The sequence below is a fragment of the Heterocephalus glaber genome, unplaced genomic scaffold, assembly GCF_053883595.1.
Source record: "Heterocephalus glaber isolate CG9 unplaced genomic scaffold, H.glaber_assembly_v1.0 deba00001442, whole genome shotgun sequence".
Taxonomy (NCBI): domain Eukaryota; kingdom Metazoa; phylum Chordata; class Mammalia; order Rodentia; family Bathyergidae; genus Heterocephalus; species Heterocephalus glaber.
In genome coordinates, this window is record NW_028258296.1 from 8,365,656 (window position 1) to 8,392,632 (window position 26,977).

The 26,977-nt window shown below is 38.4% G+C and overlaps 1 protein-coding gene across 4 annotated transcripts in view; it reads right to left on the reverse strand.

The window, feature by feature from the left end:
- Negr1 (neuronal growth regulator 1) overlaps positions 1 to 26,977 on the reverse strand; it is an 813,948-nt gene that overhangs the window by 176,099 nt on the left and 610,872 nt on the right. For all 4 annotated transcript variants that reach the window (XM_004841441.4, XM_087212675.1, XM_004841443.4 and 1 more), the window contains exon 5: positions 18,554 to 18,674. In XM_004841441.4, the coding sequence (XP_004841498.2) occupies positions 18,554 to 18,674 (121 nt within the window). The remainder of the gene's footprint in view (positions 1 to 18,553; positions 18,675 to 26,977) is intronic.

A 26,977-nucleotide genomic window follows, 5' to 3' on the forward strand; every position in this document is an offset into this window, starting at 1 on the left:
TGCCCTAAAGCCACAGACACTGCTGAGTCACACCATGTCCCAGGCTGCCTGTGCCTGCAGGACCAGTTCTGGCCTCTGGCCAGAGTCCTGTGTGCATCCCAACAGCAATGCCACTGCTCCCACTTTGCTACTCAGCTAAGCCAGACAGGAGATTATGGCAAATAAAAAAGAAAAGTATTTTCCCTGGGGGATTTCCCTTGTTTCAAATGAAGCTACATTTCTTAGTACCCAGAGAAGTCTAAAGCTTCCTTCCTTCTCCAGTCAGAAGTTTTAGAAGCAGTGACTCTTCCTTCCCCTTTGACACTCTGTGCTCACCTGGTAGATAACAGGGAGGACCTTGGCAAAAACCTTGAGAGAGAGAGTGACTTCTGGGAAGGTGTATTTCTCTAGAGGAGGATATCTGTGATTTTCTTGCAGGAATCTGGCATTGGGAGCTTTCTTAGATATTCAAATCAATAGTGAAAGTGGTCTTTGAATTGAGGCAAAGATGGGCTCTCTGCTGAGAGATCAGGGAATAGGCTGAGCAATATATGAATTCTGCCCTCGAGAGGGACAAATCCAGGAAAGGACTCAGACATGGGAACGCATGTTTGCACCTGACGAACACACCCACCCTTCGTTATTGGAGGTAGACATCTGAGGTGCACCTTGAAGTTCTGTCCCATACTGTTTTCATGTGCTTAAATGCAGATAGTGAAAGAGTTTTCTAATTGATGATTTTTTCTTTTAGAAACATATTTAATCCTAGATGGTTGTCTGGAATAGTATTTTCTATAAAGAGCACCATTCTTGTATTGACTCAAATCCTAGTATAAAAGATGTTGTCTGGTAGCCTCTCGCTCCAAAGGAAGAGAATGAAATTCTGTGGAGGCAGAAGTTAAATATGGCCTCGTTTTCTTCAACAGTGGATCATCAGCTTAGAGAGCTTATGTGAAAACCTGTGGTCATTTTTCTTTGTTGCATCTGTATCATAAGGAATATTGTTATAAGGTGCTTCTATGACCGTAGACCCTGCTGTTTTCTACCTTCTGATGCCAATAGAAGTTTGTTCCTCTCGAGGACCATTACTCTCACTTTTCTTCCTTCTGCTTTTTGCCAGCACCTCATAAATCTGCCAACCGCTTGCTATTTGCTTTGCCAGATGATGCTGCCAGCTCCTAAGTGGGACGGCCCGACCGACTAACTAGTTCTGAATTAGAATAGACCCCTATGTTTTTCAGTGTCAGTCAGGAGAAGCACATGGAAGGGATGCTCACAATGAGGGATACTTACGTTTCTGGCTCACGAGGTGTTTGCAGTCACAACCTCCCTCAGGCTACCGCTATCTAGCATGACCAGAAGGGCCTGTAGCAGCCTCACCACAGAAAACCTGACTGCTCAGCCACCAGCACCAGCTGTTGAGATTGCAAAAATAAACGGAGCAGCTGCCACTGCATCTTATTCATTTTATATACACATCCAGCCTCACTCCACATTTCAGATTTTTGCTCACTATCTGTCTTTCCAGGTTAGGAATCACAATAAACACAGGTTCGGCACCATGATGGTATTCCTGGTCTTTTTAGTGTGAGGAGGAATACTTTATATGTGGAATATGTTAGTTGTTCTCAATATATGATGGAAGTCAGTCAGTGCTAAAAGATTTCAGTCTTGCACACAAAAGCTTTTGGTGTTCAGAGGATGAGGGATTGACAATGAAAAATCATGTAAGCATTTTCAAATGTGTGCATTCACAGGACTAATCTGTGAACTAATCTTCCCAGCAAACCTAAGAGATCGGTGTTATCAGTCCCATTATACATGTGAGAAAACAGATGTTTAAAAAGATTGAACTCATTTTTTTTTTTTTTTACCACTTAGACATCAAGTCCATGTCCTTTATTTGTATCCTCTCCCAAGAACAGTCATCATACAAGTTTCCAAGTAGAAACCTGGATACTGTATTTAAATTTGGAGAGACAAATCAGAAATCGTGGATGCTTTAGGACAACTGACCTCAGCTAAGGAATAACACTAATGGAGCTATCCAGGTCTGATGGTGCATGCCTATAATCCCAGAACTCTGGGAGGCTGAGGTAGGAAGATCAGAAGTGGAAGTCCATCCTGGACAACTTAGTGACTTAGCAAAACCCTATCTCAAAACATAAAAAACAAAACAAAACAAAACAAAAAAGCAACCTGGGGATGTAGCTGAATGGAAAAGTGCTGGATTCTATCCTCAGTACTGAAAACAAAATAAAACAAAACCCCTAATGGAACTAAAAAGTCAAATAGTATGTGATGTCCACACCATGAAACCCAGGTGCAAACCAGAGAGTGAATCTAATGGGGTTAAAAAGTCAAACAAACAATAAGCTTCATCCTACCCAGCTATGTGTGTATTTCCCTGGCCAGAGACTGCATGGCTGTTTACTTGGGGCCTGGTTACTCCCTCTGATATGGCCCAGCAGGTGTGGTCAGCTTCTGATGCAGGGCCTCCTTCTGGCTATTCACAGCCTGCGAAGGGAGGCATGAAAGTGCTTCTCCCTCCTGACTTCCTCAAACTGTCTCCAACATACATCCACCCTCTGCATTGCTTATTGTTTATTTCCCTAAGTGTTCACTAAACATTTAGATGGTAGGGAATCTCTCTTTATGGCGTATAAGCAGAATGTCATCAAGAATGGCAAAGTATAACATGACTAAGTGACAAAAATGTACTATTTTAGAGTAATTCCAAAATAGCATCTAAAGTTCAAGTTCTAGTGAGGCTATAGAATTATTCCACCGTCTGACTGGGGATGATAAATTCAGTTGTAAGTTATCACACACTTATGTGATTTTTGAAAAAAATCCATGTTCATCTTCCTCATTACATTATATCTTTATTTGGACAAACTTTCTGAATGGTTTCATTATTCAGTGAATTCAACCACATAGTATAAGAGTGCTAGGTTCTTAATAGGTAGGCATAGAGTAAGTAATTGTTGCATACATGACTTCATAAATTATGTTACTCAATCTTGTAATTCTGAGTTTTTTCATCTGTAAAATGAGAAAAATCCAATAGCAGATGTTAAGTTAAGAATGTTCTAAAAATATAATCTATGCAATATCTATTCATATACATATCAAACGCAGTAGACACTGGATTATGATGGGTGATATTATTGTTCAATGATAGGGTGTGTTTCTTAGACAGAACAGATACATTTCCTCTCTTATGGCAGCCAAATATTAAATATTGAGCACACAGGAAATTATTTTTAAGAAAAGATCTATGGTAGTGGCTGAAAAGATCATGGTGTCATGATTTCAAGATGTGCCAAACCCTGTATCAATTACATGCACAGTATCAAACTCATCTAGGTTTTCACAGATGTGCTGGGTAGATAACAAAAAATAGAAATAAAAAGGAGGAGGAGTAAAAGTTGCCAGAATCCAGAGGGAAATGGAATGTATGTGAATATGCTGCTATAGCAACGTATTGGTTTATTGTATTGTTTGACACTTAAGGCTGGAAAACAATATGGTATCATTTATTCCTAGGAACAGAATGAAGAATATCATGCATCACTGTGCTAGCCCCAAGGGGTTTCTATCTTTAGTTGTGCATTTGAATAAATTAATGTTATTAGAATACATTAGAATACTTTAATGATTCTAGATTTTATAAAGCTATTTAAAATGTATGTCTTGTTTACTTTATCAATTTTAATGAAATTAATAACTTTGGAGAAGAGGTTTGGGGCTGCTTTCCTTGTGATGGTTGGATTCCCACACAGAGGATCCTCTCCTCTAACCCTACATTCAATACACAAAACCCAAAGTGTGGGTCTCAACCTGCCCTAACCCCAGTGTGTTCCTATAACCCTGACAACCTGCTCTAGGACTGACTGTCTCCCTTCTGCTTGGACTGCTCTGCTAATGCCAGTGTACCCAGGATTTTAATGTCAAAGTTCATCCCACAGCATAACCACACAACCATGTTTCAAAGACTACATGCACAGCAGAGGAAGGTGGAATTGTGCATCACAGTCCAGCTTCCCTTCTCCAATTACCATACATGTTGGTGGTTTTCCCATGTCCTAAAGCCTGAAATGACAGCATCAATTTGTATAAATACTCTCTTATCAGTTTAAAAGTGAATTCAAATAAGATTGGCTCCACTTCATAATGATTAAAGGTTATAACTTGTTCTTGCAATATAGTGTGCTAGGTATTGTGGACACAACAGTGAACAAAGACAGTCCTTCCTCCTGGACAGATTAAAGTTACTAAGAGAGGGAGTCCCGCTCAGTCAGGCCCACCATGCCCAGGTGCAATCAGGAGAGGGTGAGGACACTCCCGGCACGCCCACCAGCCACCAGCATACCTGTGCAGGTGCCTGAAACAACAGGTGCCACCCTCCACCCCCTGCCTCGGGCCTCTTGGCTGTGCAGCTACCGGGTCCCACACTACAGAGGCACAGGGGGACATAAAGGCCATTGTCCTGAGCTGCAGAAGTGAACAAGAGAGAGACGGCCACTCTCAGGCTCCCTGAAGAAAACTGAATTCCACTGGAAAAGTGAAAAGAACCTCTGCAATAAGGGCACACCAGACCACTGTACTTGGCAAGTTGGAGGGATCACCACCTCCCATCGGAACCTGGACTATCTTCAGGGGAAAGGCAGCTGGAACCTGCAATAGAGTCTTGCACAGTTCAACCCTGCAGGAGGACTGGGAGCTCAACTTGGGACTGGCAGCCAGAAATCTGCCTGAATCTTACAAGTCTGTGACTGGCTTACTGAGACTCATTGACTTATAACCGCACACTGCTGCCCACATTGTCTGTTGTGACAGCAGAGACATACCCTGAAGGAGGCCCTTCATTTTTATCTTTTATTTGTTATTTTCAAAATTACCACTATTTTTTTTGCTCTTATTTTTAATTCTTTTTTTCTTTTTCTACTCTTTTAAAATTTTCATTTTTCTCTTTTTTCTTTCTTTTCTCTTTTGTTTCTCTCTCTTTCGCTCACTCCCTTGCTGTCTCACATTGTTCTTCATCTTCCTCTGTGTTCCTATTCTGGCCCTAATTTGTATTTCTTCTTTATTTTTCTTTACTTCTCTTTCCATCTCTTGCCTGTGCCCTCTGCCCTCACTGCTAACCTTCCCCTATCCTACCTACGTATCCCTCCCCAACTCCTTCTAATTCCCCATCCCGAAGGATAAAGTTGCTATATTGAAGAGTTTATTTACTATAAACATATGTTGGGTTGGTCCTTGATTTTTATTTAATTCACACAGTTAAAGGTGATAGATTAATAACTACCACAAATTGCCATTTTATAAGAGGTACTTGATGCTACGGTGTTGCTGATTGTATCACTTGGGCTAAGGTATTGTGATTGATCTAATCAGTTGTCCTTCCTGGTATAATGAAAATGAGATAGCCTCAGAACCGTTAGAGACTCAAAACCTAAAGACCAGCTATATCTGGAAGACACCTCTGAGAAACAATCATTCCATAAAATACATCAACAAAGATACTTACAATAAGCAACTTCTGAGTATCAACCCGTGAATTAAAACAAGGACAGTACCAAAATCAAAAATGAGAAGGCATTTAAGCAAGTCGCAAACCCAGACTTCCACCCCACAAAAGGCAATTTCTGGGGGAAATGAGGTGCAAAAGTCTGATAATCAACCCCCTGGACACCCTGAACTGATAGCACAGGCAGTAACAAAACAGATGAATGAGGCTCTAGAAAAATTCGAAGCAGAAATAATCTCCCACATAACTACAGAGATGGTGAGCAGAGTGAAAGACATGATTAGAGGCTCTAGAACAGAAACAGATAAAAAATAGATGAGATCAGAAACATGCTGGAAGCCATGAATGCCCAGCATAAGAAAGAAAAGGAAACCATGATCACCCAACATAAGAAAGAAATGGAATCCATGAAACAGATTCAAACAGATATTCAGGAGATTAAAAATTCCACTGAAAGCCTGCACAGCAGATTAAGGAAATGTGAAGATAGAATATCAGATGTAGAAGACAGGATTGCAGTTAGTGACCATGAAAACAGAGATTTCTTGAAAATAGTAAGGGACCAGGAAAAATCAATCCAGCAGTTGCTAGATGATGCAAAGATGAATAACATAAGACTGATAGGAGTTCATGAAAAAGCAGGAGAAAGTACAATTGACATAAAAAACTGTTCACAGAAGTAATAGAAAACTTCCCAGAAGAGGTAGAGAATTGGACATACAGACAAGTGAGGCATAGAGAACTCCAATTAGCCATGAAAAAAAAAATCTACACCTAGACATATAATAGTCAATATTCCAGAAACACAACAGAAGAAGAAAATCCTACAGGCAGTCAGAGAAAAGAAACAAATCACCTACAAAAGAAAGCCCCTCAGAATCACGGCAGACTACTTAACACAAACCCTCAAATCAAGCAGACACTGCAGTGAAGTATTTCAAGCCCTAAAAAAAAAATAACTTCCAACCTAGACTGCTGTATCCTGCAAAATTATCTATCAAAATCAATGGAGAAATTAGATACTTCCATGACAAAGAACACCTGAGAAATTTTATGAACACCAAACCAGCACTCCAAACAATTCCAAACAATATCCTAGAAAAAGACAATGAAGGTCACAACTCCATGAAGCCCAACAGAGGGAAGCCACCAGACAAGGTAAGAAACCAAAGGGAAAGGGGGAAAAACAAGAAATAAAAGAGCCAACAACAGTAAAACATCATGACATGGATGAGTCAATATCTATCAATTATAACTCTCAATGTTAATGGCCTCAATTCACCAATCAAAAGAAATAGACTGGCAGAATGGATTAAGAAGCAATATGCTGTATACAAGAAACATACATAACTCAAAAAGAAATTCATAGACTGAAAGTAAAAGGATGGAAAACAGTTCTCCATGTGACAGGAACCCAGAAAAAGCAGGGGTAGCAATCTTATTTGCAGACAAAATAGATTTCAAACAAAAACTAATTAACAGAGACAAAGATGGTCACTACATCCTTGTGAAGGGAACAATCCAAGAGGAAGAGATGAAAATCCTAAATATATATGCACCAAATATGAATGCCCCAAACTATACAAAAAAAAATATTAATGGACATGAAAAACCAAATAAGCACTAATATAATTGTAGTGGGGGACCTCAGTACCCTACTATCACAAATAGACAGATCATCTAGGCAAAAAATTAACAACGAAATCCTAGAACTGAACCAAGCTATTGAACAAATGGACTTAACAGATGTTTACAGAGTGTTCCACCCCACAAAATCAGAATACACATTCTTTTTGGCTGCACACTGGTCATTCTCCAAAAGAGACCACACGCTAGCTCATAGGACATGTCTAAGTAAATGTAAAAGAACCGAAGTTACCCTCTGTATATTATCAGACTGTAGTGGAATAAAATTGGAGATCAATAACATAAACTGCAAACCTTCCACAAACACATGGAAATTGAATAACATGCTCCTGAACAACCAGTGGGTTACAGAGGAAATTAAAGAAGAAACTAGACAGTTTCTACAAGTAAATGATAATGCCAGTACAACATACAGTAATCTATGGGACAAAATGAAAGTAGTTCTAGGAGGGAAATTCATAGCAGTGAATGCTCATATTAGGAAAACAGAGATAACTCAAATAAATAACCTAATGCAGAACCTCAAGCTCCTAGAAAAAGAAGACCATAACAAACCCAAAGCTCATACAAGAAAGGAAATTATAAAGATCAGAGCAGAAATCAATGCAATGGAGACTAAGAGAAAGATACAAAAAAATCAATGAATCAAAGAGGTGGTTTTTTGAAAGAATAAATAAAACCGATAAACCTTTAGCCAACCTGATCAAAAAAGGAAAGAAAATGCTCAAATCCATGCAATTAAGAATGAAAAAGGTGAAGTCACAACAGATCCAGCAGAAATCCAGAGGATCATCAATACCTACTTCGAGAACCTGTACTTTAATAGAATGGAAAACAGAAGAAATGGACAGATTCCTAAATACATACGAATTGCCAAAGTTAAATGAAGCAGATATAACAATTCTAAACATCCCAATTCCAATGAGTGAAATTGAAAATGTAATAAAAAAATTACCAACAAAAAAAGCCCAGGTCCTGATGGCTTCACTGCTGAATTCTACGAGACTATTAAAGAAGAACTATCACCATTCCTCTTTAAACTCATCAAGGAAATTAAAAGGGAAGCAAGGCTTCCAAATTCATTCCTGGAAGCAAGTGTTACTTTGATTCCAAAATTAGATAGAGATGCAACCAAAAAAGAGAACTACAGGCCAATCTCCCTAATGAACATAGATGCAAAAATCCTCAACAAGATAATGGCAAACAGAATACAGAGGTTCATCAAGAAGATCATACACCCTGACCAAGTCGGATTCATCCCAGGGATGCAAGGATGCTTCAACATCCGTAAATCAATAAATGTAATACACTATATTAACAGAGTCAAGGTCCAAAACCATATGATTATCTCAATAGATGCAGAAAAGGCATTCAACAAAATCCAACACCTATTCATGATAAAAACCCTACAGAAAACTGGAATAGAAGGTCTTTATCTCAACCTGATTAAGGTTATCTATGAAAAACCAACAGCCAACATCATACTAAATGGTCAAAAACTGAAAACTTTCACGCTAAAATCAGGAACAAGACAAGGATGCCCACTATCACCACTCCTGTTCAATATAGATCTGGAAACATTAGCCACAGCAATGAGAAAAGAGAAAGAAATAAAAGGAATAAAGATAGGAAAGGAAGAAGTTAAACTGCCATTATTTGCTGATGATATGATACTTTACATAGAAGACCCAAAAAACTCGGCCAAAAGACTTCTAGACTTAATTGGCAGATTCAGTAGAGTAGCTGGGTAGAAGGTCAACACTCAAAAAATAATAGCCTTCTTGTACACAAATAACAGACTCACTAAGAGAGAAATTAGGGAAAACATTCCTTTTATAATAGCATCCAAGAAAAAGAAATATCTAGGAATCAATCTAACAAAGGAAGCAGAAGACCTCTACACTGAAAACTACAGCACTCTGAAAAAAGAGATCAATAAGGATATAAGAAAATGGAAAGACATCCCTTGTTCCTGGGTAGGAAGAACTAATATAGTGAAAATGGTCATACTTTCAAAACTGCTATATAGACTAAATGCAATGCTGATTGAAATTCCAACAATATACTTCACAGAACTAGAGAAAATAATCCAAAAATTCATTAGAACCAGCAGATACCTAGAATAGCAAAAGCAATTCTAGGCAACGGAGACATGGCTGGGGGTATCATATTCCCCAACTTGAAACTATACTACAAAGCTATTGTGATAAAAACAGCATGGTACTGGCAAAGAAACAGACCCGAGGATCAGTGGAATAGATTAGAAGAGGCAGAAACAACTCCAGACATACTCAGCCACCTCATTTTTGACAATGGAGCCAACCACCCTCATTGGAGGAAAAATAGCCTATTTAATAAATGGTGTTGGGAAAACTGGATTTCACCCTGCCAAAGACTAAAACTAGACCCGTACATATCACTGTTCACTAAACTAAGATCGAAGTGGGTCAAAGATCTAAATATTAAGTCAGAAACACTAAATCTGCCGGAAGATAAGTTAGGTAGAACTCTTGAAGACATTGGCATGAGAAAAGACTTTATGAACAAAACCTCAGTAGCACGGGAAATAGCACAAAGAATGAACAACTGCAATCTCATCATATTAAAAAGCTTCTGCACTGCAAGAGATACCAAAGACTAAGCAGGCACTTCCACACACTGCAAGGAGGAGAAGGTGAGTGTGCAGGGGTGGGTATGGTGACACCATTGTTCAGAGAGGTTAATTTATTATGCTTTTTAATGCCTGGCTGTGCAGGATACTGATTCAGGTGTAACAAGAAGTAAGCCTAGAATGACACCTCCCGGGCAAGACTGAGAGGATCTTAATCATGGTAAGACATTTGGACTGGACTTTTGGACATTCCATAAGCACTGAGAAGCGACTGCAGTAAACAAAGCATCCATATCTTAGCACAGTGTTTTTCAGGCATCTGGGAGGAATGGTGGGGATGACAAAGATGGCACCAACTGGAGTACTGGCTGTGCACTTATGAAGAAGGAGAAAGGGCAGGATTTGTCTATTTCAGTGACTGGTTAGATACAAGGAAGAAACCACTCAAAGATGAGTCGAGTCGTCTGCCTTGATACCGTAATGAATCGTGACCAGTAGCTGAGCCCGGAGCACAGGAAAAGAGGCCCGGAAGGGGCCGTGATATGTTGGGTTTGGGAGACTCTGTGGTGGAGGTGTTACTATTGTGTAGAATTTAGTTGTGTTCTTAAAATTCATAGTGATGGTGCCAAACTAAATATCTGGCCTTAACACTTCACACACGAGGCTTACTAAGAAGTCACCATTGCCCTGGACCTGAGACCTAGCTCCACAGGGTGGGATGGGAGACCTCCACGTCTGCCCCTCTGGCTGTGAAAGTCAGCATTCTGACTCTCACAACCTGAGCCATGGTCATCCTCCAAGACTGAAATTTCCAAACTGTGACCTTCTTTCTCTCTTTCATCCCTCTTTATGTGTTGGGCCCTCCTACACTTACCATATAGGCTCCCATCCCTAGTACCTTGGCCTGGTTCTGGAAATGCCTGTCCTTCAACGAAGGGATTCCTTTCATTTTTTCAAATTCCCCAAATTATTTCATAGATGATAAGTGCCTAATGTATATTTATTGAGTAAAGAAGTAGAAATTTAAATTAGCAGGGAAGTTATTTTTATTTTTTTGAGGTAGACTATTGCTATGTTGCCCAGGCTAGCCTAGAAATTTTGAGCTCAAGCAATTCTCCTGCCTCAGCATTCCAGGTATCTAGGTCTATAAGTACCTGCCACCATGCCAAGCCTAGGAAAAACCATTATTAACCTAAAATGGCAATAAGATTGTTTCTACTACCATTCCAAATAAAAATATCTAATGTGTTTAACTGTTGTAAAAATGATCTTGTAAATGAGAAGATGGAGGAGAGAGAGAGAAAATATTTGTTGTTTCTTCTATATGATCAAAGTTGTGGTGTGAAATGTAGAAGAGAAGTATCAGCCATGGAAGTTGGAAAATTAGGTTTTCCTTCCCATTCTGCACTTCCTTTGAATATATAATTTCACTTTTGTGAGGTAGTTTTATTTTTCAGGCACAATCTGGTTAGAATTATGCAAGGAATGTCTAAGAGTACAGTGGTATGTTAGTTTAGAAACTTAATCTGTTACGCCATTCTGGGGAAGATGGCCATCGTCTGTTTGTCACCTGAAGCAGAGTTTATGAACAGAAGCAACATTTTGTCGAATGCTTCTGTTTGGGAATTGAATTATTTGTGAACAGAAGCATTCGTGAACTGAGGTACTACTGTATATATTGAGTGGTATAATACATGTTGGAAGACTAGAAAGTCAATAAACAGGGTAAGAATTGCATGCTGTTAAAATTGCCTCTGAGAATTTCTTAAACATCTTATTTTAAGCATCCTTACTTTAGGATGGAGAGAGCAAGTATCACACAGTGAACCCAAAATGACATGTTGGAGCTTGAGAAGAAAATAGTAGAATGCCCATTTGTGTTGTATTTTTATCTCATCTTTTAAATTGTAAGTCTTATAGGGTATTCACCATATGCAATGTGCCATTCAGAAATGCATATATGTGAGTAAAAGTCACAATGGATATATTATTAATTTTTGCTAAGTTTGAAATTTTACTCATAGGTATGTTCCAAAAAGTGTTGCTGACTGCTTCACATCAATGTCCGTGATTGAGACCTAGGTGAAATAGCTTTTAAAAAGAGCCATGCTATATTAAACATATCTTCAACATTAGAACTTTTCATAGAATGGAAAGATGCTCCCTCCTTATCATATGGAACAAAGCACAATTAAAAGGGTGGCATGTTAGATATCTCTTATTATATACATTTTTTGAAGCTCCTATACTGAATAAAATGGCAAGTTATATGTGTATCTCTTTGTTTTTATTTCATCTCTCTCATGTAACATTCCAACTTTGAGTTTACTCTATGTAAAGTGAAACACACACACATTTTGCAATACTATCATGTATGACAATACTTTGAAAATCACAGTGTACAGACAAAATCGTAATGTACAGAAAATCATAGTGTAGTATTTTTATCATTTGTACATGGATAAGTTACATGAACAATGGCATGAAAGGGGATCACTGAAGACACCTCTGCAGAAATACGTGCAGTCATTTAGGGGTTTCCTTGCAAATATTGGATGTGGAAGGGGCCCTTTTTCCTGTATCCCTTCAGTAAAATGAAGACTGAAATTAAATTTGTGGCCTGTCTAGACAATTAAGTCAAAAACATATAGACTAGGAGGAGGAGAGGAGTGCTCACCACACTTGGGTATGATTTCTCAAGTTCATCTGAACTCTGGAAAGCCAAGAATGAAAACATCATCATTACCTAAGGTAAAGCCTAACAGTGACTTAAGTAACTTGGATGGGAGACCCCTGGGAGTACCACGTGGTGTAGGTGCACTTGGATGGTTAGTACTTGGATGCAGACTTAAGTAAAATGACCCATCACACCTGTGTCAAACAAACATGGAACACACTACACGAATACTGTACGCGGCTTAGTGTAGTTATTTTCCTTCCCATTCAAAGTCTCCTGGATACCTTTTGTGTGTCTGCTCAGGTGTTTTATGCACATGGATAACTCAGCCTTCAGATATACAAAACAGACATTGTCATCACAATTTCTTTGTAGCAAGGTAGTAAAATAAAGACTTAAAAAGCCAGAAAGTAAGTTTGAAACCTGTTGCCTAAAAAGTCAAGAGAGTATACTTCTCATACTGTCAAAGGTAAAAATATTCTGATTTTAGGTGAACACTAATTTTTATCTGATACATTAATAATTTGTAATGTCTTAACTATAGATTTGGTTTTTTCCATGGGGGCAATTTATATTGACCTCATTTGCAACTTTTGCACCCCTATCTTAAGTTATGATGGGAGATTGAGAATCTCTGTTCAAATTAAATAATTCCAGAAGGCCTTGCTAAGATTAATCTTTTGCTTAAAAATAGGCAAAGTGAATACAATATCATTTAAACATTTTACATAGGCATTTCATTAATATTTTATTTTTCATTTACAAATAATGACTGTACATTAACTTTAGGCATATATGTAGGTATTATGCACAATGTGAAATGTTGTTATATTTATCCATTGTGGAATTATTAAATCCAGGTTAATTCACATATCCACCATGTAAAAGCCTGGAGCAAAAAAACTGGTCATGAGAAACCAGAAGTTACAGCTGTCTAGGCCTCAGGCTTGAATTTTAGGAAATCAAGAAAAAGATATGGAAATTCAATCCCCTGACCAACACAAATGCTGCAAGATATACACAACCCATGATGCGTTAGACTTGTTGAGATGTCAGCCCATTAAAATCTGTGGTTTTGGCTTTAATTCCAAGTGAATTTTACTGTTATCAAACGATGTATTAATTTAATTTCATGTCATTAAAGACATTATTTGCTTAATGGTACTTTGGATGTTTGTAAAATATCCTTTAATTACATATAAGAAGTATATTACTTATCAACCTCAATTATCAAGAAAACATGTTTAAATTCTTATACATCTGATCTCCATACTCTGAATTTCCCAATACTAAGATGTACAGTACATAAAGTAAAATGAAGTCTATCAGAACCTTACTTAAAAAATGCCAAGCTTTAACCAAGGGGTAATATCTGAACAAGTATACACACTTAGTCCCTGTCAAGATGCTCACTTAAATAGTGCAGAACACTAAGCCAGATTAGAGATCTACAAGATTAGATCATCCACAAGAGAGATGGTGTGGGAGCCATTCTGAAGATGGCGTCCTAGGATTCCTGCTTCTTGATGACTTCCACGGCTGTCCTCAGCCCTGCTACACTGCATAAGGCTGCCATGGAGAGATACAGAGATTGCAGAGAAGACAGAGCAAGATTTCTGAGTCCAGGTTGCGGAAGATGTAGTGGCCCCTGCCTTGCTCTCCCCTTGGTCACTAATTGTGGAGGAAGTCTCTTGCTGTGCTATGAAGACATTCAAGCAGCCGGATGGAGATACCTCCATGACAGTTAATGTAGAGCACCCACCAATACAGCACCAGCACCAGCTTGCCAGGTGAGTGAATGAGCTACCTAAAAAGCAGATCCTCCAACCCGAGTCAGGTGCTCTGCAGCACGTGACATCATGGGAGACCCTGAGCCACAGCCTTGGACACACTCCTGGATACCTGACTTGCAGAAACTGTTTAAAATAATAAATATCTTTGGGTTTGAGCTGTATGTTTGGCGTTAATTTGTTGATTGACAATAAATAATAAACAGTGGCATAGGTACAAGGGAAAGAATACGGGCCAAGACACTGCCAAATCTAAAATGTGGTCACTGCAAGCTATGTACTCCTGGACTAGTTACTTTTAGGGCCTTATGTCTCAGTTTTGTCACCAGGAAATTGAGGACAGTAAATCTTTATCTCACAGAAATATGGAGAATAATAAAAAAAACTTTGAAGTCCTATTAAGTGTTTTTTTCTTCAGTAAGTGTATGTTTCCATCTTTTCTTTAAATTGTGCTTAATTTTAGGGTTTTGTTTTTTAAGGGCCGCACGCTGATCATTCCCAGCACAGAGAAAGGGATTTTATAGGATGTTGAAGAAATACAGGCACAGCTAGGACTGCTCAGCAGCCTCTGTGTTTGGATACTTAGTTGAATGAAAATCTGGCTTTGAAAAATACTAAAGAGCGTGTAAGTTATCTCCAGTTATTTGTATGAGCCCCAAGTACCAAAGATCTCTAGAAAACAAAACCCTAGGGCTTGCAGCCATTTAGCTCCATCCTGACAGGGTCTCCGACAGGGTCTGACTCCCTGATCAGGAGTCAAGAAGACAGCTCTGAAAGATGTTGTATCTGTTCCTGCTGCGAATCCCACCCACCTCATTTCTCTGTGCTCTTGACTACATAAACTGGGAAGTTACTACTTAGTGTTCATATAGGGAGTCTCTTATTTTGCAAATCTCTAATGAGCCTGAAATACCTTTCACCAAGAAATGATCGACATGTATGGTGAATGTTTCAATTAAATATTATGGTAAAAGGTGCACTGCCATCACCCCCCCCCCCCCCCGCCCCCAGTATGTCCTCTTGCTCTGGCCACACTTCTCCTTTCATTCTTGCCACCTTCTAGAGCAGTTCTGAAAATCTTTTTCCACTGGGCCGGGGATTTAGCTCAGTGGTTTCGCCACCTGCTGCGCAAGTGCAAGGACCCAAGTTCGATCCCCGGTACCAAAAAAAAAAAAACCAACAACAACAACAACAAAATCTTCTTCCATGAATCTCTTTAGGAGATGTGATCAAAATCCTGCGGACAGCCATCCAACAAAAAGACAGGCTCTTGAAGGCAGTAAAGTGTGACCTCATTCACCTTACTTACCGGATGTAGTGCGTTGTGACTCCTGGCTTTTCCCCAAAGTCACAAGGACCATGAAAGGTAAATGTACTGCATCAGTTTAGGACACGGAGGCAGCCAGGACAGAACAGCTAGAGACGCCCTGGAAAGAGAACTCCAGAGCTGCTTCAGAACATGGCAAGAATGATGGGATAAATGTGCTCCAAGTGAGGGGCAGCTTTTGAGGGCGATTAGTGCCAATGTATCTTTTACTGTAATAACTTTTTAAAAATGTAAACAGTCACCATAGTTTTTGATGATACTTCATATTTATCATTAACATTTCAACTTATTTTTGATAGAACTTACACGTCTATGACCCACGAAAGGTTCCATAGTAAAGAAGTTAGGCCCTGCATAAAGATTTGCAAACTTTTTGAGTTTAAATAGTCCTGCTGCTAACTATAGGAACCTGAGCAAATTACTTTAAATATGCTTTGCTTTGCTTGTTTTCCTCAAGCAAAGGTCAGAATAAAAATAGCACTATCTTACTTATTTATGAGAAAAAAATGGGTTAATATTTATTAGAAACTTAGAACACTACATGTCAGATAGCAATGTGTAGTTTTTTCATTTTGATGAAGTAAATATTTGAACAGCCTGCATCTTAACGAGTGGAATGGCAACAATCTAGAAGTCAGGAATCCTTCTTTCTCCTACCCTCTGCTTTGCTTTAGGACAGTTTTGAGACTAAATTAAGTGTTCCAGTAATATTTGGGAACTTGGATTTTTGCTCAAATATAACTCTAAAAAGTGATAGATACATAGTTCAGTCTGAACTGAAAACATACTTACATTTCATAAATGTGTCTGATGTTCACAGCTTCTAGATATCTCCTTAGGTATGTGAACGTGTTGGACAGGATTTTGAATGGGGAGAATGAATCTATTTCTCCCTTGATAGAAAGTGGTTCTTAAACTTCTTTGAAAATTTAATAAAAAACTATAGTTCATTTCCCCAGTGTGAGAAACACAATCGCTGAAGCTATGATTATGGGCCCAGTTCATCCTTTGCTGTATTTGCAATTGGATAAGAAAGTGGATTGAGGGTTATTATGGCCTTTTTTTTTTTTTTTTTTGAGACCAGGCTGAATTTAGACCAGTGAAGAAAAAACTATTCAGGACATCAAAAAGTGTTGGAAACAAGGTGTCCTTTACCAAAGGAACTTTTACTTGGACCATAAAAAATAATTCTAATCTTTGGCTTTTAGGAAATGTGACAGATAATTGAAAACCACATAAAATAGTTGGTCGGTATTATTTAAACTCTGTTTTGTGGAGAACCAGGAAATTGGGGGCTCTATCTAACAAAGATGTCCTGATTGAGGGGTGCTCTGGACAGGTAGGTCTGAGGCTCCACTGAGTGGTACTTCTGCCACAAAAGTTCTGTGTTCATTGACATTACTTCTTGGGCATCCAAATAAAACTGTACTTGAATGAAAAGTTCTGTCATTTTCAAATGATTGAGAAGCAATCTTTTGGATGCTTGACTGGGTAGATAAATCACAACAGATATTTTCAAGCTGGATTATCAGACTCAGAGACGGCCTATCTTGGCAGATACTTATCTTGTAAAAAGGAAAGAGGCCACTTAGTCCAATTCTTAGGATTTAACATTTTGGGCCCTTCTACAAAGCCACAAGGAAGCAGACTTAGAATTAGTAAAAACATTAATTAATAAAAAGAGTTAAATTGGAATACCACAACTTGTAAGAGAGTGCACATAAAATAGTTACCAAAACCCTTAGGTAAAGTCATGATCAGTTATTCATAATCAGTTATTCACTGAGAAAGATATGAGTATAGCTTTGCTATTTAGTCTGACATCCAACTGGGAGACTGCCTTCCACAGATCACCTTTGGATTCAAATGTCAAAAACAAAGTACCTGCTGGAGATTTAGCTCAGTGGTTTCGCCGCCTGCTACGTAAGCGCAAGGACCTGAGTTTGATCCCCAGTACCAAAAAAAAAAAAAAAAAAAAAACCAAAAAAACAAAGTACCTGTTTGTATCACCACATTTATTTTTACCATTGTGGCAACACGTAAGATCTTGTGTAATTTCGCCAGTTTTCTGTTCAGATATTTAACTGCAAGTACTTAAGAGTCATGATCTCTGTAAAACCCATAGACATATGCTGAAGACAATGGAATTGTCACTATTTTCTGATTTAAAGAGATTTAGTATGGTTAAGTCTAACATTTTCTTGACTATGACCCTCCCAAGTTCAGAAGCAAATACATATCATATAGATTATATCTTCCCCTCCCAGTTAAGTCAGGGATCCCAGGCTTTTCCAGCACCTTGATAAGAGAGTGGTGGAAGAGGTCTGAATGAGCCCATTGGTTGAAAGTAAAGAGAAAGTTGTCATATGCTGTCTTCTCTTGCTCAATAGCTCTTGCCAGGACTTCTGAGCTTTCTCAAGGGCACAGTCACACAGAGCTGAAGTTAGAGTAGCCCCAAATGCCCCTGGTTAGTTCCTTAACTATGTATTCCAGCTCGTCTACAGCCTCCTTAGTGATAGGATATCTTAAACACAGAGTCTTATAAAACAAAATGTGACCCTGTCTTGTGGGAGAGTAAGCCAGGTGAAAGGCTCGGGGCTTATCAAGGCAGCCAGGCGAGACAGAGATCTGACTGCTTTGGAAGGGCTCTTGTGGAAGCTACGCCCAAGCCCTTCAGAGGCGGGTTTACTTCCCAAGCAAGCATGGTTGCCAGGAAGCCCCTGGGTGTGCTGCTTCAGAAGGGAGGGAAAGAAATGAAATGCACCAGTGATAGGGGATTTGCAGACGTCTCTGAGATCCCATAAACCAATGTGGACATTTCTTCTGGAGGCTGCTCATCCCTCCCATGTGAAGCACTTCAGTTTTCCTGCTGGTAAAGAGGCTGCTGAGAATCGTTCAAGCCAGTTAAAGAAACCACTTAAAGTAAGTATCTGAAACACAAACATTAGCACCAGTGCTTGAAATGCGGTAATAATAACAAAGGCCTTACTTCTTCTCTCCTTTGTACCATTCAAAGGCCGGAGGTGGCACACCTGCACCTTCGCATCTTATCAATCCACTGCGTCCCGGGGTCACAGTGCCAGATTTAATTTCCTGAATCGTAGGAGCAACTGAAAAAAAGAAACAAAATATGTATATAAAACCCAGGTAGATAAGGAAAAATAATCTTCAGCAGAAATAGAACACACATATATTTTTACTCCTTCTATATTCAAAGCAATCTTATGCCTGATAGGTGAATGCATCACATTTTTGGTATTTTATGCTTCAAAGTCCAAGACCAGTCATTTTCAGCTTCATCTTTCAACTTGGACGATAGAAGAATGTTCTCAGGGAGTGCAGAATAAATACAATGCATTTTGGTCTTGCTCCCTATTGGGAAAATGGCATGATAAGGGGAACGCTTCATCCGTACTCCAGTCAGACTCCCACAATAGCTCCTTTGCGCGAGGACACTGGTGTGGTTGTTGGGCTGGGTGCTTTATGTTCCTCATCTCCTCGCAGTCATGCTATAAGTGAGGCAGTATCATCCCCATTTATAAATACCAGAACTGAAGTTCAGAGAGGTTACATAATTTGTCCAAGGTCACACAGTTACTTTAGTTGGAGAATTTGTATTTGAAGTCAGCCATGTTGGGTCAAAATAGGCTTTTTCGATATTTTGTGTTTCTCCCTGTGCTTTAGCAATGTAGTGATTTTATTATATGATTTCTCTCCCTGCATGCTATTGGTCTCCATTTCCACAGATTCACTGCTTTTTTTTTTTTTGATGTTGCTCTCTCCAAACTCTTCACTATTGCTCTAGCTGGAAATAGCCTTCCTTTCTCTAAGTGGTTTATCTGAATCACTTATATCATATACTTTGTCATTACTTATGAATATGCTGAGCTTCTTCTTAGCTCCCTGATGGTAGGGCAAGTGTCTGCCTTTGCACATTCAGAGATCAACGCACAGAGAGTGATGGTTACAAAGCTTTTTCATAGCATAGCCAGGACTTTATTCACCAAGTGCTTATTGAGCCCTCAGTATGTGTCAGGCATTTCCTAAGGCACACAAAGGTCAAAGTCCTGACATGATCAAGCTTACGTTTTTGAAGGAGTGAGGCATGGGGAGATAGACTACAAGGAGAAAACATAACTAATAAATGAACTAAATAAAATGTTAGATGATGATAAGGAATACGGAAAAGCAAAAACAACAAAAACTTCTCACAACAGAAAAGTAAGAAGAATTTGTGCAAATAATAGAATGCAATTGTGTATAGAGTAATCTGAATAGAGCTCACTGGGGATGAAAGATTTCCTGAAGAGACCACATGGAGATGGGTGAGTGAGCTTTTTTGCTACCTAGAGAAAGCCTTTCTGGAAGGAAGAGAAGCATGCAGCCGGGCCAGAGCCTGAAGCAGTCCTAGTTGGTTTGTGAAATAATCAAGAGAAAGAAGGGAATGCAGCCAGGGGTGGGGCTCCAGAGGATCACTGGGTGGGGGAGCAGGGAAGACTTTGAGGACCATGGTAAGGAACTGGTGAACCACTACAGAAGAGGCTAGAATCTGACTTGCGTGGTCAAAGGATCGCTCTGGCATCAGTGTTAAAGAAAGATCTGGGATAGATGAGGTGAAGTAGGTAGGACCCTGGCACTAAGGGAGGCAATGCTGGTGGCTCACACAGAGTGGAGCAGTGGAAGCAATGGCAAGTGATGGGCTTTGGGGTCTACTGTAGAGTTGAGCTCAATAAGATCTTTTGATGGAGAAAAGACATTGGAAAAAAGAGGAGTCAGGGTGACTTTATTTGGCTTATGCAAATTGAAAGTTAGTTGGAATTCCCATTCACTGAGATGGGAGGATGGTTTTCAGTGGGAATAGTCAGAGTTGTATGCATGCGTTTTCTCATAAATATTTCCTTTTCCACCAAGCTCTTACTGTTCTTATTTATTTTAATTTTTTTCCCATTAAGTTTATTGGTACATTTTAGGTATAAAATACAGTTACATTCGTCATTGGGATCTTGTACCATACATGAGTATCTTGGTTCTTATTTTTTTCCCCTTCTCCTGCCCTCCTTTCACCTCCTCCACCCTTCCCTATTTGCAAAGATTTTGTTTCCATTTTTTTCCTTTTCTCATATTTTTTCTTTTCCCTTCTTTTCTTTCCCCTACCCCTCCCACTTCCCCTGCTCCTTTAGACCTTTTTTCCCTATTACACAATATCAATTATACATTTTTAAATTACAATATTAAGATCTAGGAGACATTATCACAGATTTTACATAATTTAAAAGGATATAGAAAGCATATTACAAAAGTCTTTTTTGAAACAAATTTGACAACTTCTAAGAAGTACCATGGAAGACAAATTAATGAAACAAACTCTGGAGGAAATATAAAATTTGAATAGCACCTATTAAAGAAAGTATATTCCTAGCTTGAAAACCTACCTATATGACAACCGCAGGCTCACATATATTTTAACTGATAAATTATATCAAACAATTAAAGCAGAAAAAAGAAGGAACACTTCTCCCCTCATTTTAGGAAATCAACATTGTGCTAATCCTAAAACTGGATAAAGATAATAGAAGAAAAATGTATGAACATATATAGAAATTTGTTTAACAAAACAAACGATTAGAAGTCAGATCTGGCAGTATGTAGAAAGTGGTTTTGTTATAGGGATGGCAGTGTTGGTTCAGCATTCGAAGATCCACCCCCAAAAGTCATCATTTTAACAGAGGAAAGGAAAAAGCCATATGATTCTGTCACTAGTTGGAGACAAAGTATTGAACTAAATTCTACAGCTGTTCATGGTAAAAGCTATCAGGAGACTAGAAGTAGAACAGAACCTTCTCAACAGATCAAAGACATATACTCCATACTTCCAGTGAGAATGCCTTATATGAATGGAGAAGATACCGTGCTTTCTCCTTAAGGTGGGGAACAAGGGCAGATATGCTTACTCTTTATCTGTCCATTAAACTTTGAAACCTAGGCCCAACCAAACTAGTCAGGCAATAAAATAACACAATTAGGATAGGATTGGCATGGCAGAAGCAACTTATATGTAGATGAAATGATCATCTACAGAGAAAATACTAAGAAATCTCTAGGAGTCCCTAGAACTTGTATTTGAATTTAGCAGGATTAGAAAATATAAGGTATATATAAAAATTCAGGTCTGTGTATACTTGCTATAAATGAAAAGTTGGATATTAAAATTTAAAAGTTATGTAGGAGTACAAATGACCTAGAAAAGTGTTTTAAAAAGACAAAAAACAGTGTTGGAAGACGTTTAGTACCTAATTTTAAGACTTCTTCTAAAGCTACAGTAATCAAGGCAGTGTTGGTGTAAGGAAAGACATATAGATCATTGGAATAAAACAAAGAATCTAGAAATAGAACCACACATATATGGTCCACTGAGTTTTGAAAGATTATTTAACATTAGCATTTTATAGAATATAAACTCAATTCAAGAGCCGAGGAAGAGACAGTGTTTGCAGCAAATGGCACTAGAACACCTGGTATCCGTATATTAAAAATTAACCTCAACCCTTTTTTTCCATACATGAAAATAACTTGAAGGGATCTATGAACCTAAATATGAAAGTCTAAAAATATAAAACTTCAAGAAGAAATTATAAGGGAAAATGTTTATGAATTTAGGGTAGGCAAGAACTAACTAGGATACAAAAAACAGGCTGTATAAAAGAAAACAATTGATAAATGAGATTCCATCAAAATTTAGAACTTTAAATGACATCATTAAAATGACAAGTAGTCCTTAAACAGATCATATTTACAATGCGTATAACCTATGACCAGAATATATAAAGAACTCTTACAGCTCATTAATAGAGAACTCAATTAAAAAGTAGACATAAGAAGATGATAAATAGCCAGTATAGCACAAGGAAAGGTGTGCAACTCTAGAATCAGAAAAATACTAATCAGTACAAAAACAAGATTGAATTATACACTCATTAGGGAGATGAAGTTAAAAGTTTTAAAGCCTTGTCATGACTTTTTCTTTTTGTTGAATTCTTCCCCTTTGCATTTAATTTGTCACGCCCAATGGCTTCATTCTGCTGGGTTTCCTGGGGTTGTGATCCTCATTGTCTTTGCCTAGGGTATTGTCTAAAAATTTTTGGAGTGCTGATTTGGTATTCATGAAGTTCCTGAGGTGCTCTTTGTCATGAAAGTATCTTATTTCTCCATCAATTTTGAAAGATAGCTTTGCAGGGTACATCAGTCTGGGTTGGAGGCTGTTTTCCTTTAGGGCTTGAAATATATCACTCCAAGGTCTTCTTGCCTTGGGGGTTTGCATTGAGAAGTCCACTGTGATTCTGATGGGCTTTCCTTTGTATGTGATTTGTTTCTTTTCTCTCACTGCTTGTAGAATTTTATTCTTCTGTTGGATTTCTGGAATCCTAACTATTATATGCCTATATGTAGATTTTATTTTTGATCAAGGCTAGCTGGAGTCCTATATGCCTCACTTATCTGTATGTCAAGTTCTTTTCCCCTCCTTGGGAAGTTTTCTGCCATCACTTCTGTGAACAGTTTTTTTATGTCATCTGCACACTCTCCTCTTTCTTCATTGACTCCAATCAGCCCTATGTTATTCTTCTTTGCATCGTCTAGCAGCTGCTGGATTGATTTCTCATGTTCCCTTACAATTTTAAAGCAATTTTTTTTCCTGGTCACTAATTGCAATCTTATCTTCTATATGTGAAATTCTATCCTCACATTGGTTCATTCTGCTGCTCAGACTTTCGATGGAGTTTTTAATCTCCTGGAAATCTGTTTGCATCTGTTTTATGGATTCCATTTGTTTCCTATGTTGGGATTCCATTATGTTCCTCAGATCCTCTATTTTTTTTATCTGTGTCCTCTCTAGATTTATTAATCATGTCTTGCACTATGAGCACAATCTTTGCTGTTTTCTGAGTAATTATTTCTGATTTCATTTTTCCCAGATTCTCTTTTGTTGCCAGTTCAGAGAGTCCAGGTGGTTGAGTATCAGATTGTTCCATTTCATTTCCCTTTGGGGTTGCTGTAGGTGATCCGGAAGTCTGTTTTTGAGGCTTGTTTACATGTCTTCTCATTTCCACGGGGCGGAGGGGGTGCTTCTGGTGCCCACACTGCTCACCTTCTCTGGCCTAGGAGTGTGGAATGGTGGTGGGGGAGCTTCCTTTCCTTCCGGGTGCTGGGACTGGTTCACCTTCTCTGCCCCAACTGTGCATATTTAAATAATACTATTGGGTGGAGTATAATACAACTGGAATCTGGAAAATGCAGACAGGAATTCACTCAGAAATATGACCTGAGTAAATGTGTACGCGGGATATAGTTGAGGTTTCTTTGTGAAGCAATAAAAAACATCCAGGTTTAATGTGTTTTTTCAATATGTCATGATATGAAAACTGTAAATAATTTTACAACATTATCTTTCCTTTTAAAAAAATACCCTAGTAAATTCATCATTTTCTGTTAAGGGTAATACTTCATTTTGAAATAATAGCATTGTGGTATTTCTCAATGGTACTTTTATTAATAGTAAAGATTCAATTTATAGTTCTAGAAAAAACTCACAAAAATAGCTTTATGAAAGTATTTGGTAATAAGTTGGTGAAAATAATGAAAAGAATGTTTACCAAAAAGTGTTTGAATGAAAAAATGTTAGCAGATAAATGTACACACATACACATGTACAACCCCAGTTATGTGTACATAAATACATATACATATATATATATAAATATACATACAAACATATATACATATAAACACAATATAAGGAATCATTTATTATTTTCAACATTTTCTTAAGCAAATATTCTGCAGAAAGCTGTAAAATATACAACAGTCACCCATAAATAAAGCCCACTCATCTGTCAATTATGATGACACAGTTTTGCTTTACAGTTTTGCTTTGCTTTGCTTTGAAATGCAGGTAGGACTGTATTTTCACAACTGTTCTCATAGGCTTTCATCTCCCCTTCCCCTGTCACACTCCCAGCCTGTCATCTTTCCTGATATCCAACCATTATTGAAGATGAAATCACCATATGCAATAGGAGTCTCACCGCAAGCATCTATTGATAACCTGGTTAGTTTAATTACTCTCTTGTTTGTCAAGGGGGCCATGACTTATTACAAACAAAAGCATGAAATCCGGAACATTGCCTGAAAATCCAGGCGTAATGAACCAAAGTAAAAATCTAATTCATCATTAAAAGGCTTTTTATCAAGTAAAACATGCATATGGCTTAGCAATAGGTGCTTTACCACACACATTAGGGAAAAGATCCTGTGATCTAGGAGTTTGTGGGTGCCTACGAGGGATGCTGTGTGTGGAAAGAGCCCTATGGTGGCACAAGGAAGCACGGACAAGCAGTGAATCAATAATTAATAACAACACGACTAAGAAAATGTCCTAAGAGCACTTTGTGGAGCAGAGAGTTAAAGTGCTACGGGCCACAGGGTAATCAGTGTAGAGAGGGGATTCTTATGTAGATTTTATTTTGTGGTTAAAATTATAAGTATGAACTTAAAGGATCCATTGATTTTTCTCAGGGACATGAAAATTTATATTACTTATTCATATCATTGTGCAGCTTTTGGAAATGACTGAGGGTAAGAGGATTCATCTACTCATTTATTCTTCATTTCTTCATCAGTTCAACAAATATTTGTGTCAGAGACCACACTAATGAGAAAAATACTACTGACAGCTGCATAGAGCTCTTATAGACTGAGAAATCTCAGATGGAAACAATGTAGGGCAAGGGAAAAGGGAAACACAGTGTGTGATCCTATGAGATGCAATCACAGAGCCCCTTACCCCTAAGCTAATAATTGAGTAGAGAATTACATGAGGTGAGACAAAGACTCATGGGGGTATTTGTCGCCATTTTTACAAAAGAGGAAACAGGAAAGGTACAAGCCTGGAGTGAGGATGCTTTCGGAGGTGGAAACATGTTTAACAGGTTAGCATTCAGCTTCTGTTTAAAGTACATCAAGAATGGTCATCACGGCTTGAGCAGAGTGAGAAGAATCCAGAAGAGATATGGGGGTTGGCATTGGGCGGCCTGATTTTGTAGTCCATGCTGAAGACTTTGACTATTATTCTCAGAAGATGAGGTTTAGGGGATTTTGAGTGCAAGAGTGATATTTGATTAGAATTCTATCAGGATTCTTTGACCATCATGTGGAATGCATTTAACAGAGAAGCAGGACCAGAAATAAGCTGCCCTGCCGGGAGGCTGGGGTGCTAACTCTCAGGAAACGATGCCCACTCCTTTGACAAGGCAGGAATTGAGGAAAAACATTAAATAAATCATAAGTCACGTTGGACCAAAGTCAAATTCTTTTAGTTGACTGGCAATGATTGAACATTTTCATTGAAATTTCAAGTTTTATTCTCTTCTGAACCCTAGTGTTTGTGTAAATAAAAGGCTTCTAGGATTAACCACAGAAATGCCCAATTTAACCCAATACATCAATTTGTATAAGACTTCTTAGAGATTATGTTGTTAATGTACATTTTATGAATCTCTTCCTGGACAGAGCCTTTTTAAAACCATGTGGCGATAAGAGTTCTAGAATGCTTTTTTTAGCTTTTTGTGGGCTTGATGTTTCTGATGACATATTTTGAGTACATTGGACTCCTGTATTATTAGATTTCTAAGGTCTATGCCACCTCTGAGGTTATGTGATCTTAGAAGATCTATGATCTTCACTTGATCTTAGCCAAAAGGCCGAGAAGCATTAGAAGATCTATGATCTTAAACATCTCTGAACTTAATCTTAGATCATCGCTGATCTTAATCTTGAACAATCATCTCTGGTGGGACCAGTTTTTTAGCGCTCAGGAGCTATCTTGTACTTGTGAATTTCATGTGAGGACAATGCTTCAATTTTGGCATCACAAGCATATAGCCCTTTATTTGCCTGGGATAGGTGTCCCTAACAATTATGACTAGGTAAATTTCCAGCTGGAACTGTAGCAGTGAAAATTATAGGTATGCTTGGCCAAGTTGTTCAAAACAGTCATTTTTACGCTAACATATTCCATGTTTTAAGAAATCATAAATGTTGGGAAAATGAGTAAGTGCTAAAATGTGCGAGATCGCTCCCAGAACCTATTTCTTTCATCACGATGCTGCCACCACAGCTCTGTGCCTCTTGATCCTGCATAAGCAATGTGCCTGTTGTTTCCTGAGAGTAGGCATGTATATGTATGTATCTTCACATGTTTATGTTTCAGGAGCTGTTTCTATTGCCATGGAAGTAGATTGTGTTCTGCTTAGATGTAATTTTTCAATGACACTGAAGTAGTAAAGAAAATAAGTCCTTGAGTTGCTCACATTTATGAGCCCAAAGGTGTCCCTTGGAATAGACTGGAATGTGTGCACCA